At 36.9% G+C, this 16,046-nt stretch overlaps 2 protein-coding genes across 2 annotated transcripts; both read right to left on the bottom strand.

Moving 5' to 3' along the window:
• Nucleotides 1-304: 304 nt before the first annotated feature.
• On the bottom strand, nt 305-1,783 carry LOC139865943 (putative ribosome biogenesis protein C8F11.04). Its single transcript, XM_071854067.1, has one exon. It carries the CDS (start codon nt 1,742-1,744, stop codon nt 488-490), a length of 1,257 nt encoding a protein of 418 aa, XP_071710168.1. The 5' UTR covers nt 1,745-1,783; the 3' UTR covers nt 305-487.
• A 6,441-nt stretch (nt 1,784-8,224) lies between these two features.
• Nucleotides 8,225-15,724, bottom strand: LOC139867018 (protein PIGMENT DEFECTIVE 338, chloroplastic). The gene is made up of 6 exons (XM_071855327.1): nt 14,801-15,724; nt 8,999-9,073; nt 8,854-8,925; nt 8,652-8,732; nt 8,446-8,543; nt 8,225-8,354 (listed from the first exon to the last, which is right to left on the bottom strand). The coding sequence occupies exons 1-6, from the start codon at nt 15,665-15,667 to the stop codon at nt 8,225-8,227; spliced, it is 1,323 nt and encodes a 440-aa protein (XP_071711428.1). The 5' UTR covers nt 15,668-15,724.
• Nucleotides 15,725-16,046: the final 322 nt, after the last annotated feature.

Here is a 16,046-nt window from a genome sequence, read left to right as displayed (position 1 = left end):
AATTATATGTCGATAAGTAAGATGGTAATACACAAAATAGATTATTTTCGCAAACGTACCAAAACCCGGCTGAATGAACTTCAAATTGGTCATAAATAAAATGTAGATAGAACAAGCAAAGTACTAATCGTTTTAACCCAAGCATAATAAACTGCAACCACATTCTAGCGAAATCAAAAAAACTTGCAACTTTTAAAGAAATCCAACATGCTTTCAATGACAATTTATCCAACATGATGCATGGGTCAGTTAAGAAAATGCTAATACATCTTCTTGCAACAAATGTATGCATAATCATTGTAAATTTTTAATATCACAAACAGACATTCATTTGTGAATAAAATCTTGCACTAATACAACCACCCAAATAAACTACATAAACCAAAATTTAACATAACAAAAATGAAGAATCCATATTCATTACAAATCGAATTCTCTATCAAGTATCATTAGCATAACTGAAATCAGACTCATCATAACTAAAACCTCAAACTCTTGCTACTGACCTCCCTTTCTTCTTTTCCTTCTTCCCAGTTGAATCACCTTTCTTTTTCTTCGATTTTTTATCACTCGTTTTCGCCACGTCATCCTCTTCAACAACATTCCCCTTCCTTTTCTTCTCTCCTGTTCTTTTCTTCTTACCCGAACCACCATCAACATCCTTTGCACCATTTTTCTCTTTAGATAACTTTTTTTCCGGTTTCGCTACAACCAATTCATCATCTTCAACTTCTTCCTCTGCAACCAATTCATCATTTTGAATTGCTTCATCTTGTTCATCATCAATCACCTCAACAACATTGCCCTTTCTTTTCTTCTTAGCATCCTTTGCTACCTTTTTCTCCTTTTTCGTCGGTTTCGCTACAAACGATTCATCATTTTCGACATCTTCCTTTTCGTCCGATTCATGATTAACCTCATGAATCCTCCCTTTTATCAAACTTTTCTCATTTCCCATTTCCTCAACTTCTTCCTTAACTTTACCTTCAATCTTTAGCTTAATATCAGGCAAACATTGATACAAAGGCAAAGCAACCGAATCCGAAAACTTCAAATGAAAAGACCTAACACCAACCAACTTTTTCGGAACAAACTCAATCGCGCCCTTAATCGCAGCATTCACATTTTCAACAATCTCATCTCTTTCCATCGAAACTTTCGCAACACGAATTACACAACAAGTCCCTGTACTAAAAAACAACAACCCAGATGAACACCCTCTTTCAATTTGTTCTTTCCAATTCTTATGGGTCAAATCAATACCTAAAGGCAGCTTCTTTTTTCTAAAAAACTGTTTTCCTATCAATTTAGGCAAAAGTGGGACCACCCTTTTATCAGCAAAAAACATCTCATAAGAATCACAAAGCTTTCTTTTAGCTTCATGGGGTTTATAATTTGTTTTAAGCTTTGAAAGCTTAATCACTTTAGTAACTGAAACCCCATCAGCTTTAATCTTCTTTTTAGCTATTTCTGACGTCAGCTTCGAATTGGGTCTGTCATCGATGATTAAACATATTTCTGAGAACGAATTTGGGGAAATTAAAGGGTGGGGTAAAGGGATTTTGTTAGGGTTTGTTCTTGCTCCATTGATTCCACCTTTTTGCGGGATTTTTTTGAGTGTGAGGATGAGATAGATGAAATCATCTTGGGGTAATAATTGGGGGTTACCGGAACTCGATTGGGTGTTCTTCCATTTGAGAAGTGCATCGACGGCGTTAGCGGCGGTTGATGGTGTAATGGCCATTTGAGGAAAAACAGCGGCTGTTGATGGTGAAGTATAAGGTTTTAGGAAGAAAGAAGGCAGGGGTTAGGGTTTAGAGACGTATAATTTTATAAAAGTTGGAGTAATTACTAACATGATCCCTCAACTATCACGCATTTTAAAAACTAGACCAGTAATATCGTCATTGTCATACTCATAGTCATAGACATAGTCATACCAGGTTACTACTATATACTCCGAATATATTTATAGACTAGCTATCGAATATGTATCAATTTTTTTTTTTTTTGAAAGGCAAGTAGAATTGAAATAAAAACCAACCGAAGAACAGAAGAATGAGAAGGACCAACAAAAGAAAGGCCCAACTCAAAAAAAAACAAAAACGCAAGAGCTAATTTGCAAAGATTGCAAAAAACCAATACACGAATCTAAGTCATACTAAGATAAACACTAGGATTATTCAACCAAGTCAACCAATCGAAATTTTTTCCTTTTGTTCTTCTCGAAATCCATTCGAAGGATTTAATTTGAATTTCATTTAGAGCCACCGGAGCGGTCCAACTTTTACCGCGGAAGACCATATTGTTCCGATTTTTCCAAATAAAATATGCACAAACCCATTCAATTGCTTGCCAAATTTGTTTCCCAAACTCGGAAGCCATACTCGATAAGTTTCCACGAAGAATTTCCCCAACGCTTAGGTTTGAAAATTGCCCCAAGTTCCACCATCCATATACACGATTCCAAAGCTCCATTGAGTGTTTGCAGAAAATCAGAGAGTGATCAACGGATTCTAAGTCATCATCGCATAGTGGACAACGCACGGTATGTAAATCGACGCCTCTTTTATCAAGTTCACACCTCACCGGTAATCGCCTTTTGAGCGCACGCCAAACAAAGATTTCCAACTTTCTAGGAACTAGTTTATTTCGCAATGTCTCCATGTTCCCAATATGGTTCGCTTGATACTGATCATTGATGAGTTTTGAGAGTTTCTTGACCGTAAACAATCCGGACGAAGCAAGAGACCATTGCCAAGAATCACGTTCCCCCTGATGAAAATTGTGGGCCGAAATAAGAGTGATAAGGTTCGCCAGCTCAGTCTCACTTCTGCCAGTGGGCCTGCGAGCCCAATCCCAAATGAAAACAGGCCCTGCATCTGTGATTTGAATACGAGAATTAACTGTAGCTGCCTTGGTCCTCTCTAGCTGATATAGTCTTGTGAATCTGGAGCTCAGTTTAACATTCCCGATCCACAAGTCGTCCCAAAATGATGTTGAGTTTCCGTTTCCAATTTTTTTGACGAAAGAATTTTTGAAACTAATGCCAAGATCTTCTATTGCTTTTCCTGCAACAATAATGTTATACCAAGTGCCCGGAAATGAAACCCGAAGTGAATCGGGATCCAACTCCAAACCACCATTCGAACCATAAATACTACGAATTATTCTAACCCAGAGTGAATCGGCTTCGGTTTTAAACCTCCACCACCACTTTCCCAATAGAGCAAGATTTTTGTTATTTAAATTCCCAATATTTAACCCCCCATTTTCAAAAGACATAGTGACATGTTCCCATTTAACCCAAGAAATTTTAGAACCCGAATCTGACCCGCCCCAAAAGAAAGAACGACGTAACATCTCCAGAATTTTTAACACGCATTGCGGAGCACGGAAGAGTGAGAAATAATACAATGGGAGACTAGATAAAACCGAGTTAATAAGGACTATTCTTCCCCCAAATGACATCGATCGCATTCTCCAACTTGATAATCTTTTTTTAAACTTGTCAATTACCGGGATCCAGTCACTTGATTTATTCATCCTCGACCCAATTGTTAAACCAAGATAAGAAAACGGAAACTTTCCGACTTGACAACCAATACGATTAGCCACATGATTTACTTCATCAAAATCTACACCAATACCATATAGGCAACTTTTTTGGAGATTAACTTTTAACCCCGAGGCCAACTCAAAGCATTTTAGGAGGTTTCGAATACTGTAGACATTTTCTCTAGACCATTTCCCAAGAAAAATAGTATCATCGGCGTATTGAAGATGCGATAACAATACTTTATCCCTCCCAATTTCCACACCTTTTAATAGGCCCGAGTTCATAGCCGCTTTGACTAAAATGTTCAACCCTTCTGCGGCCAGAATGAATAAAAAAGGAGATAGCGGGTCCCCTTGTCGTACCCCCCGACTTAGGTTAAACTCGTTTGTCGGCGACCCATTGATGAGAATAGAAATGGAAGCCGAACTCAAGCATGCATATATCCACTTCCTCCATTTGACACCGAAACCCATACTTTTCATTACTTCCATAAGAAAATTCCAATTAAGACAATCAAACGCCTTTTCAAAATCGACTTTAAAGAGAACACCTTTTTGTTTGGATGATTTTAAAAAACCGATGCTTTCATTAACAACTAAAGCCCCATCAAGAATAAATCTATCTTTTAAAAAAGCACTTTGTTCCGGACCAATCAAAGACGGAATAGTCTTCCTAAGTCGGTTAGATAGGATCTTTGAAATGATTTTGTAGTAACTACCAATAAGACTGATGGGTCGATAGTCACCAAACCCTAATGCATCAACTCTCTTAGGAATTAAAGAGACAAAAGATGCATTACATCCCCTTGAGAATTCCGACTTATCCCAAAACCACATAATTGCCTCAATTAACTCGACTTTGATAATTTCCCAATATTTTTTAAAAAATCTCATGTTAAAACCATCGGGACCCGGGGCTTTGTTACTTCCACAATCACAAATAGCATTGAAAATTTCTTTTTCATCAAAATGTACCTCTAGAGCATTTGCTTCATCAATTGAGAGCGATGGATATGATAAATCTTCAAGACTCGGTCGTTCAAAATTTGATTCTTTAAAAACATGGCTAAAATGTTTGTGTGCTTCAACTTTAATATCCTTAGGAGAGTCGTTCCAAACACCATTTATTTTCAACCCACGAATATTACTCTTGTTGTTGTTTCTTTTTATTACCGAGTGAAAAAATTTAGTATTTTCGTCCCCTTCAACAACCCAACGGACTCGGGCTTTTTGTTTTAGCATATCAATTTTGATTCTTTCTTTGTCTCCCCATTTCTTTCGCGTCTCCCTCCATAGATCTAGGTCGGGCCCGCTAAGAGGTCCATTTTCAGCTTGTAATTCGAATTCCATTGCCACTGATCTGAGATATTCTATTTCAACATCTAATTTATTGTATTTGCCATTACTCCACATTCTTAAAGCATTTTTTACATTTTTGAGTTTGTTCCGAAACACACAATCTTTACGAACGTTATTTTCCACCGGTAATACCCACGCATCACGAATAACCGACTCAATTTCTTCATCATCTAACCAAGCATCAAAAATCTTGAACGGTTTAGGACCGAAATTCCTATCTTCATCTTTTAAAATAATCGGGCAGTGATCCGAGTGATGCCTATCTAAAGCTAAAGCTGTGAGATCTTTCCACAAATTGACAAAACGTTGGTTAACAAGAAAACGATCAATTTTACTAAATTTAATACCATCATCACTAACCCGAGTGAAATTACGACCTCCAAGAGGGATTTCGATCAAACTAGTATCTGTAATAAAATCATTAAAAAGACGAGCTCTATATTCAATGAATTCACAATTTAGTCTTTCATATTGGTTCCTCACTTCATTGAAATCACCACATAACAACCACGCTTCATCATTACCATCAATTAAGTTGTGTAGGGAGTTCCACAAACGCTTTTTATTAATGTCATCGTGCGGACCATACACGTTAACAATGTTGAAACTAGCACCCGAACTTTTCCAAACCCCTTTAATGCCCATGAAAAAGTCAGAGTTAATCACGTCAATACCTTCAAAATCAATTGTATCCCAAATAAGCAATTGGCCTCCCGATTTTCCCACCATTTCCTTTTGGATGAAATTACAATTAGCCGATCCCCATAGAGATTGAATCCAGTTCAAGTCCACAAGGTGTAGCTTCGTTTCTTGTAACGCCAAAAAGGAAGGTTTTTCTTTAACTATTAAGCGTCTAACCCACCCAACAACATCAACCTTTCCCCCGATTTTAAAACTTCTAATGTTTAAAGATATAGCCTTCATACTGACACTGATTAAGACGAACATAAAGAAAACCAGGCCAAAGGAATTAAAGAGAAGTTTTTTTAACCTTCCACTTTAATCCTATCTTGGACCCATATTCCTTAATACCCATAGAATCCAACGAGTCACTACAATAATCAGAGGAATTATGTTTAGCCGTACCTGATGATAATTTGTCAGATGATACCTTTATTGCACATGAAGAGCAATTCGAACGAATAGGTTGATTATCAGGACGCTTCTTTCTCGCTGAGTTTTTTGCATTCATGAATATGTATCAATTTTAATCGATCTTTGGTTAATTTTATTTTTTATGCCAACAAAAATTATTACAGCTTTGGAGTATGCATATTGTGAGTTTTTCCTATTCGGGAGCTTTGGTACATCTATTTATTTATGTCACTAATTTCAATTTCATTAGACACTTATTAGTTGTTTAAGCCTATACTAGTGAAATGACCCGTGGAAGCACGGAGTTTGTTTAAACGAAACAGTTTAATGATATGTTTTAGGTATTAAGTGAGTTTAATGACCCGTGAAACCACAGAGTCCGACTAAAAAACTCGTCAGCTGAACATTTCATCAAACACCTAAAATGCATATTAAACAATCCACATCCAATTATAAGAGATAATATTGGTTGTCATTTTATTTTAAAATTCGAAATTAAAATATAAATTTAGAATTGGTTTTCTTCTGCCTAGCTTTTATACCTTCTCGTTGCAATTCAAAATAATTAATTAATATAATTCAAAATTATTTAATTTTAATAATTAAAATAATTATTGATAAGATTTAATAATAATAATTAATAATTAATTAATAAGATTTAATTTTAATTCAAAATTATTTAGATTAATGACATCATCCACCATGCTCAGATGTTTTTCTTTTATTTTTTGATTTTTTTAACAAAGAAATTAGCCTAATAATGACATCATCATTATAGGATTTTAATAGAAACTATAGATGAACAAAGGCTACATAGATTTGATGGATGAGCTTGTTGTTCATATACTGTATATACATTAATCATAATCAACAATTAAATGGATGTGAATGAGTTTTTTCTTATTATTCCATTACTACATAACCTACTGGTTGGAGGCCTAACATCCAGCAAATGGTCTGAAATTCGAATCTTGTGATGGTCATGTAAGGATTGGAAACAGAGCATTCAGCAGAGTATGTAGTTGAACTTTTCGCGCTCCCGAGTAACCCGAAGGAATAATCATATACACATAACCTGATATCTCATTATCGTTTTTGACTCTAGTCTCATTCAAAATGTACAACTACTAATGTTTCACCGGTTAATCATTAGAGCACTGGGTGTCCGTGTCCCTTTGCCAAGGTCCATTTCAGTGTCAAATATAGACCTTGAAATTGACTAAAGTGGGGTATCGTTCGGTGTTCATTTTGGTGTCTATTTCAGGGTCGATTTTAGTCGTAGACCAATAAGAAAATAGAATAATTAAAAAAGAAAAAAAAAGTAGAAACATCACCGTCGCAACAGCAACGGTGGGAAGGGGTGGGAAGGGACGGCGAAATTGAAGCTGAGGCGGTATCCATGTCCTTTCATCGTCGGTGATGGACGGCGGAGTTGAAGCCCGGACACCGCATGCTCTTAGACCATCCACAGTCAACAAGTAACTTCCATACATGATTGACATTTAAGAATTAGTAAGGAAATGAAGTTCACAATTAACAATATCAAGTTTGTTTTGATACAAAGATCATAAAAACTGCATGACTCTGACTTACATTGGCTTGCTCCCGGAACACTACAAACAACAGATTTCGTGTTTACACGAACTATCAAGAAGAATCGACAGATACAAACAACATACCAACAAATACCATAACTTGTTAATGAATCCATCAATAAACACGATACAATTTTGGCTTGATCGCCATCACTTTCAAAAAGCCTCCATTTTTTCTTTCTTTTTACATCGATCAGTCAGCAATAAAAAAAAGGTTATAGTCATCAATTTGATTCGTTACCTTGTCCGAATTTAAACCATTTCCAATTTGCATACATTTTTTCTTCATCATTAAACGGCACGTCATCCAATGGAACGTTTTGTAACTTTCTAGTAGCTGAAATGGCTGGTAATTTCTGCCTGTATTTCTTTGCCATTTCTGCAGCTTCCGAAAATACTTTCTGCCATAACGAAAACAATTTCAACGCTTTCAACAAAAATAATGAAAAAAAAAACGCACCTTTGGAAAAAATTAATTATGTAAACAGTGAAGTACCTCCTTGTTTGATAGGAACAAACCGGGTTCACTCTCTAGCTCTGAAGTACTGTGTACGACAAATATCAATATTTAAAATCTCGTTACAATTAAAAAGCATATGTATACTTCAAACGTGCGTTTACCTTAGAGAGATTTTGTCAGGGAACATTGACTTGACGACCAAAACTTTGACCTTTTCATCAACTGATAGTACATCATTGACTGAAACAATCTGTCCTCGAGTAATATTCGATATATGCAACAATCCACTGGATAAAAATAGTAATAGTAAGTGCGATTTTTACCAACATACAAAAAAAAAAAAACATACGTATGAAAAATATCATAGACCTCGCTCACCTGCGGTTACTTTCACCGATCCGTATTTGAGCACCGTACGGGAAAATTTTCCTTACTGTTCCTTCTAAAAGTGTTCCCTCCTTAAGGTGTATAGCATTCTGTAATTATTACATTACATTTATTTTAATAATTTTAATTATTTAAAATAAATTGGTAATAATAAAAAGAAATGTGAAACTAATGATGCGGTTAAATTAAATGCCAACCCAAGCTTCTTTTTCACTGAGAATCAAGTCATTTGTATCTTCACTTATTCGGGTAATTTGCACGTACAAGCGACGTCCAACCTGCATTCATCAAGACTTGCAATTAATTAATCAATTAATGATTAAACTAGAAACGTAAAATTGAGCAAATGATAATTTAATTTTGAGAATAATTAGAGTAAGAAAAGGTGTATTAGCTTACATTTTCTTTCAACTCGGTGAAGTTATTAACACGATTAACGAGTTCAACTTTAGGAAGAAAAGCACGTAATCCCTACAAAGAACAACTCTTAGATTAAAAGTTCAACGAAAATCCATAATTTGAGAGTAATGAAAATAAGTCAAACCTCGATTCTTGTAAGAAGACCGCCTGTATTCCACTCGGTGATTTTGACCTCTATAGGTTCGTTGAATTGCTTAATCTGCAGATAATCAAAGTCTTAGTGCAACAAAACTATGCTATGTTTATTACTTGTAATTATAACGTTTTTAAACAAAGTTTTGTTTATGCACTTTAGTCATCGTGTCGTCGGATTGTTTTTGTCAATATCTGAATCACAAAAGAATGAATTTGTGACTACAGACTGAGGGCCACCAAGGCTGCTAGTGTTCTTTACTTATCGAGTTTAACTACTCTCCATATGTTTTGCTTTGTAAAAACCTGTCTGAAATCTAGTGAAGTACTTCATTATTTTGGGGTCGCGATACACTCTTATTATAATCAGGGAGCTGTGTTATCATTACTTTTAGATAAGTCTCACTATTATTAGGAAAGGATTTAAGAATCTTATTTGATTAAGAAAGTTTTAAGGAACAAGTTAGTTAGTCTTTATCAGAGGGCTTGATAAGTGTAATCTTTTTATGCTGTATATCATCATTAATTTTGGTATATAGATGAGTTGGTTTACCTCTCGAAGGTAAATCGTATGAGAGCAAATCGACCTCTCAAAAGTTGATTATCTATCTCAATTACTGTTTTAGTTTGTTTTTATCATGATACAAGCATCCGATTCATATCAAATTCCCGCTTCTAAATGTAGCAACGCATACAAGAAATACACATTATAGTTTCAGTGAGGTTTAGAGATGACATTAGGCAGGGTTTAGGTCATCCCAGACCCAAACCCGATTAAAAAAACATGTCTCAAACCCGGACCCGCCAGCTTCCCATTTAATTACTAACTAGCGGGTAAGCGGGATTCCGCACGGGTATCCCGGTCCCCACCTATTTACGAACTATCCAGTAAAGGGGTTTTCCCATGGGTATTCGAGTCTTTTTTTCGGGTCACGGGCCGGGTAATTGGGTATAGGGGCCGAGTGATTGGGTTTACGAGTCGGGTATATGGACTCGGGTCTTTTTTCAGGTATACGAGCCAGGTAATCGGGTTTGTGTCTAAAATCATCCCCGGACCCGGACCCGGACCCGGACCCGCAAAAAAATTAAAAACCATTTCCATACCTGGCCCTAGACCCATTTACCCGGCCCAAAAATATCGGGTTTCCCCATCGGGTACAGGTTTTTTGCCAACCCTAGTGAGGTTTTTATTTAACAATCAAGGAATACCGAGTAGCAATTATTCTAACTACATAGAGAAAAAGAAAAACGCATGTATCCGTAACAGCAGGATAACAATTTTGCATACAATAATAATAATCGACTCATTTGAATGAACTTTTTGTTCTCCTCATGCAAACTAATAATCGACTCATGGTAACATAACCAGTAAGCCGATTGATGGAACTCCCTCTAACTTAAAGGAAGAGTCTCATGATATTGATGCCCATAAAATGCCCAGAAGGAAAAAAACAGCCAATTCGTACAAGTCTGATTCATCCAATTGTTGTTGGAAGTCAATGGGTAATTGGAAAGCATCATCGAAAATTCTACACGCCAATAAATCATCAAGAAAAAGATATAGTCAAGAGGCTCATGGTGGCGTTAATTGTGTTACTTGTGGTAGTCGTGCGAGGAGATTCGGAAATTCCAATCAACAGGGCCTCAATTCGAAAAGCAATTCTAGTTCGTCTCGCAACAGTAAGAAGGAAGAGGCTAAACAGTTGATGTCGGAAAGCAGTATAGGGTTGGAGGAATTCGGTGCAAATCTTGGTCTAAAATGGACCAAGAAAGCGCTGTAAGTACTTCATCTTCTTCTATCGTATTTTTTTCTTTTAAATGAATATTTTGTCATTAAATGTTCGTGGGTTTGAGTTCGGGAAAGAAAGTAAATTTGGTGATGTGCGTAAATTATGTATTGCGGAAAGACCTTCCATTTTCGCACTTCAAGAATCAAAATGTCATGCTAAAGACGATAGTTGGTTTTTTGGGCTTTGGGGATCCAAGGATTGTGGTTTTTCTCAAAAAGAAATGGTCGGTAAATCGAGCGGTCAAATTATTATTTGGGACAAAAATGTTTTCGAGGTGAATAGTGAGCTTATAAGTGAGTTTTTTATTGCAATTCGAGGTAAATGGAAAAACTCGGGCCATGAATCTATCATTATAAATGTATATGGACCGCATGATGATTTGAATAAAAAAAGGATGTGGGAATCTCTTGATATGTTGCTAGGTAGTACCAGGGTCTCTTGGGTTATTTGTGGAGACTTTAATGAAGTTAGGAATTGTTCAAAAAGATTAAATTGTGAATTCGTTGAAAACCGGGCCAAAATGTTCAATGACTTCATCGATAGAAATATGCTAGTTGATATTCCAATGGGGGGAAGGAAATTCACTAGAGTTAGTGATGATGGAGTTAAGATGAGCAAGTTAGTTAGATTTCTTGTATCGAGTGACTTCCTTAGTTTGTGGACGGATTTAAAGGTCATTGCTTTAGATAGAAAGGTTTCGGATCATTGTCCTATTATGATGTCGGATGGTGAAGTCAATTTTGGACCTAAACCGTTTAAAATCTTTGATGAATGGTTGTTGGTGGATGGTATTGGAGATGTAATTGCCGAATCATGGAAAGGTACGATGGAAGGTAATCGAAAAGATTGTGTTTTCCGTAACAAGCTAAAAAGGTTAAAAGGGGATCTTAAAGAGTGGAGCAAATCTCATTTTGGGAATCTTGATGTAGAAATTGAAAATGCAAAAAAAGTAGCGATGGATCTTGAACTCAAAGCGGAATCAGGTTTTTTAAGTATTGAGGATCACGAGAATTGGCGTGCGTCGAGAAAAACTTGGCTAGAAAAGGAAAAGGTAAAAACCGGAATGTTGAGACAAAAAGCACGGGTACGTTGGATGACCGATGGTAATGAAAACTCAAAATATTTTCACAGATGAAGCGATTAATCATTTCAAGAAAATATTCGACGAGAGAGATATGGATCGTCCCAGCCTAAAGGGGCTGAATTATTCATCGATCTCAGAATTAGAAGCATCAAGCCTCGAAGTGCCATTCTCGGAAGCCGAAATTTTGGAATCGATAAAGTGTTGTGGAAGTACTAAAGCCCCCGGGCCGGATGGTTTTAACTTGGGTTTTTTCAAAAAAATTTGGCACATCATCAAAGAGGATCTAATCGAGGCTATTAATTGGTTTTTGGGATCACGGTGAGTTTTCCAAGGGGTGCAACGCTTCGTTCGTATCGCTTATCCCTAAGAAAGTGGATCCATTGAATTTTGGAGATTACCGACCGATTAGTCTTATTGGTAGATACTACAAAATAATTGCGAAAATGTTGTCTCATAGGATTCGTAGAGTCGTGCCGCGCCTTGTGGGGATGGAACAAAGTGCCTTCCTCAGTGAGAGATTTATCCTAGATGGTGTCTTAGTGGCGAATGAAGTGGTTGATGATCTCAAGCGTAATAAAAAACATGGTCTTATTTTCAAAGTCGATTTCGAGAAAGCCTTTGATTCGATCAATTGGAACTATCTTCTAGAAGTTATGACTTGTATGGGTTTCGGGGTTAAATGGCGAAAGTGGATGGCATCTTGCTTTCAATCAGCCTCAATTTCGGTCTTAATTAATGGCTCCCCAACAGGTGAATTCCATCTAAGGCGGGGTGTTAGGCAAGGTGATCCCCTATCACCTTTTCTTTTCATTATCGCGTCGGAAGGCCTTAACATTCTTACTAAAGTGGCGGTGGATAAAGGCATGTATAAAGGGGTTGAAGTTGGTAACGAGAAGGTTATTATTTCCCATTTACAATACGCGGATGACACGATTTTTTCGGGGAATGGAGTAAGTGTAATGCTCGAAACTTAATGTATTTACTAGAATGTTTTGAAAGGGCTTCGGGTTTAAAGGTGAACTACAATAAAAGTCACATTTATGGGGTAGGTATTAGCAACTCAGAGGTGGAAGATCTTGCCTCATGGTGTTCTTGTCAAGCGGGTAAGTTACCTTTTATGTATTCGGGTCCACTGGGTAATAAGATGAAGAAATTGAAAGATTGGTCCCCGGTTATCGAAAAGTTCAACAATCGGTTATCGGAGTGGAGAGCTAAAATGATTTCATTCGGTGGTCGTTTGACTCTTGTTAAATCGGTTCTCTCTAGTTTACCACTCTACTATTTCTCGCTTTTTCGTGCCCCTCCTTGTGTGCTAAAATGTCTAGAGAGTGTGTGAGACGTATTTTCTTTTGGGGTGGGTCGGGTTCAAAATCTAAAATGTCTTGGGTCAAATGGGAAACAATCCTTCTTCCTCACGAAGAAGGAGGCTTAAATATCATGTCACTCAAATGTAAAAATCTTGCCCTTCTTTGTAAGTGGTGGTGGAGGTTCAAAACCGAAACCAACACTTTGTGGGTCTCGGTGATTCGTAGCATTTATGGTTCTAATGGAGGACTTGTGTTTGGTAACGGGCCTGCCCGTAACCCATCCGCTAGTCTTTGGTCTTTTATTTGTGATGCAGGAAAACAAGTTGATAGGCTAGGGATCCCCTTCTCTAGTTCATTTACTCGCGCAATTGGCAATGGGGCGGACACAATGTTTTGGGATGACACTTGGATTGGGAACGTTTGCTTCAAGGAAAGATTCAACAGGCTATTTCGACTTTCACTTGACAAAGCAGCAACAGTGCAAGAGATGGTTCACAACTCAAATGGTGGGCTGTTGGTTGGCTGTTCTTGGGCCCGTGAGCCCACTGGGCGAACTGCAGCAGAACTTCAAGAACTGCGTGGGCTAATTCAGCCCATTAAGCTGGTTAGCGAAAAACAAGATGGGTGGCAGTGGGCACTAGACGAAAACAAGGGGTACACGGTTATGGTAATGTCCAAACTCATTGATACTATCACATTGGTTCGTGAAAATTCGGAGGTAGAGACCTTGCGTAAGAGATTAGTTCCAAAAAAAGTGGAGATCTTCATTTGGCAAGCGAGAAGGGGGCGCATTCCGGTTAGACTTGAGCTAGACAAAAGGGGTATTGACTTACATAGCGTGAAATGTCCGGTTTGTGATGGGGGTATAGAGTCAGTTGAACACATTCTTTTTTCTTGCCAATTCGCTCATGAGGTGTGGTTACTAGTTCTAAATTGGTGGGGATACAATACGTCAATTTTTCGGCTTCGACGACATCTTTAATGGGACTTTTGGTTCGCTGGCTACAGACAACAAAAAAATTTTGTGGCAAGCGGTTTGTTGGATTGTTTGTTATTTGCTTTGGAAGAATCGTAATGAAAAGGTTTTCAAGAACAAAATTGGGGCGGTTCCTTCACTAATCTTGGAGATTCAAACCCTATCTTTCGACTAGCTTTCGAGGAGACAAAATCGACATAAGCTCGAGTGGCATAATTGGTTTTCTAACCCCATATCGTGCTAGTTGCAATCTTTGCAACCTAATTCGTGTGTAGTTTTCTGTATTTTCTTGTTGTTTTTTAAGTGGCCACAATGGCACCTTTGTACTTATATCGTTGATTAATATAATTCCTACTTGCTTTTCAAAAAAAAAAAAAAAAAACTAAAGATCATATATTATCATATACGTTTGTCGTTTCAATACTTATAATTCGTCTGAAAACTTTCAAGTAAGAAATCAAGGAGAGACTTTGAACATAGTATGCAATGAAGAAAGGTCAGTCTCCACTTACATTTCCAAAAATTCATCACAACTCTGTATTTTAACAAGAAAAATGTTCTATTTGACAAAACAATTAATCACAATATTTCTAACTTAATAATATCATGAAAATAAAAAGAAAGCTGAGAAAAGAACCTGCCTCACTCGATGCCAAGCCAACCGACGAAAAAGGCGTCGTGTAGATATCAAAGGTCGACCACTAAGCGTTCTACCCAAAACCTCCGCAAATAAAACCGTTCCATGCTCCACAACTGGCTGCCCTGCCACCGGGCCCCCACTTAACGCCTCTTCGTTTTTCACAACTCCCATCTTCCCTTTCATCATAAACTCTTGACCATTATCATCCTCAAAATCACACAACAAAAAATCCAACTCTTTTTCATATAAAGGAAGCACTTCTTTAGTCAACATTGTCCCTAATAAATCAGCCCCAATATTAACATCAAGTTTATACTCATTCCCTGAAACCACAACACCAACCACAAAATCGCCCGGTTGCGGATCATAATACTCTACAAAAACCTTCTTATCTTCTTCTTCTTCAACCTTTTCTTCTTCATTCTCCATTACAATCTCATCTTGTTCTGAATCACTAGTTTCTAATTCTTCCCCAGTAGACTTACCATCTCTAAAAAACTTATAAAATGGCTCTAAAACCTCATCTTTATCAGGCTTATTGTATTCAATTTCAACTTGTGGTGGTGGTGGTTTTGGTACACTAATGGGCTTTGGTGATGGTTTACCTAATAATCCAAGCTCTTCAATTTCATTTTCATTATTTTCGGTCAATTGGTTGTTTGTGAATCCATCAATTAGCTCATTGTTAGAGCAATTTAAAACATGAGTGTTTTTAAAGATTGAAACTTTAGTAAGAAAATGCAGATTATTCATTGGTTTTGGGGTCTTAGGGCATGAAATGAATCTGTTAATGGGGTTTTTGCAGATACTGAATGTTTCTAGAGGGTTAAAAGACTTACAACATGGATGATGAATCAGAGACATATCTTCTTGCTGTTGCTTATCATGTGTGTGATGAAAAGATTCTTGTTATGCAGATTAAATTTTCGAACAAATTTTTTTTTGTTCTATCCAAACATAGAATGACTCCTTATCTAAAAGTTACGGTATTTAAATGGGCTTAAAAATCATGATTGGGCTTACTAATCATAAATTGGCTTTTGAGTCTCAAATACCCATCTTTGAATTGTTCTTTTAGGACACTTTTCTACATTTACATTTCTAACTACATCTTTAAATATGTACTCTTTTTATTCAAAGTGTTAGGACAATATACATTTTTTTTACAAGAAAATAGTAATATGCACTATTCAGTCGAACACTTTCTTGATCTACTACATCATATGGGGGTCTACCATAAAAT

This window comes from Rutidosis leptorrhynchoides, chromosome 9, assembly GCF_046630445.1.
Source record: "Rutidosis leptorrhynchoides isolate AG116_Rl617_1_P2 chromosome 9, CSIRO_AGI_Rlap_v1, whole genome shotgun sequence".
Taxonomy (NCBI): Eukaryota; Viridiplantae; Streptophyta; class Magnoliopsida; order Asterales; family Asteraceae; genus Rutidosis; species Rutidosis leptorrhynchoides.
This window is presented reverse-complemented; position numbering and strand designations above follow the sequence as displayed.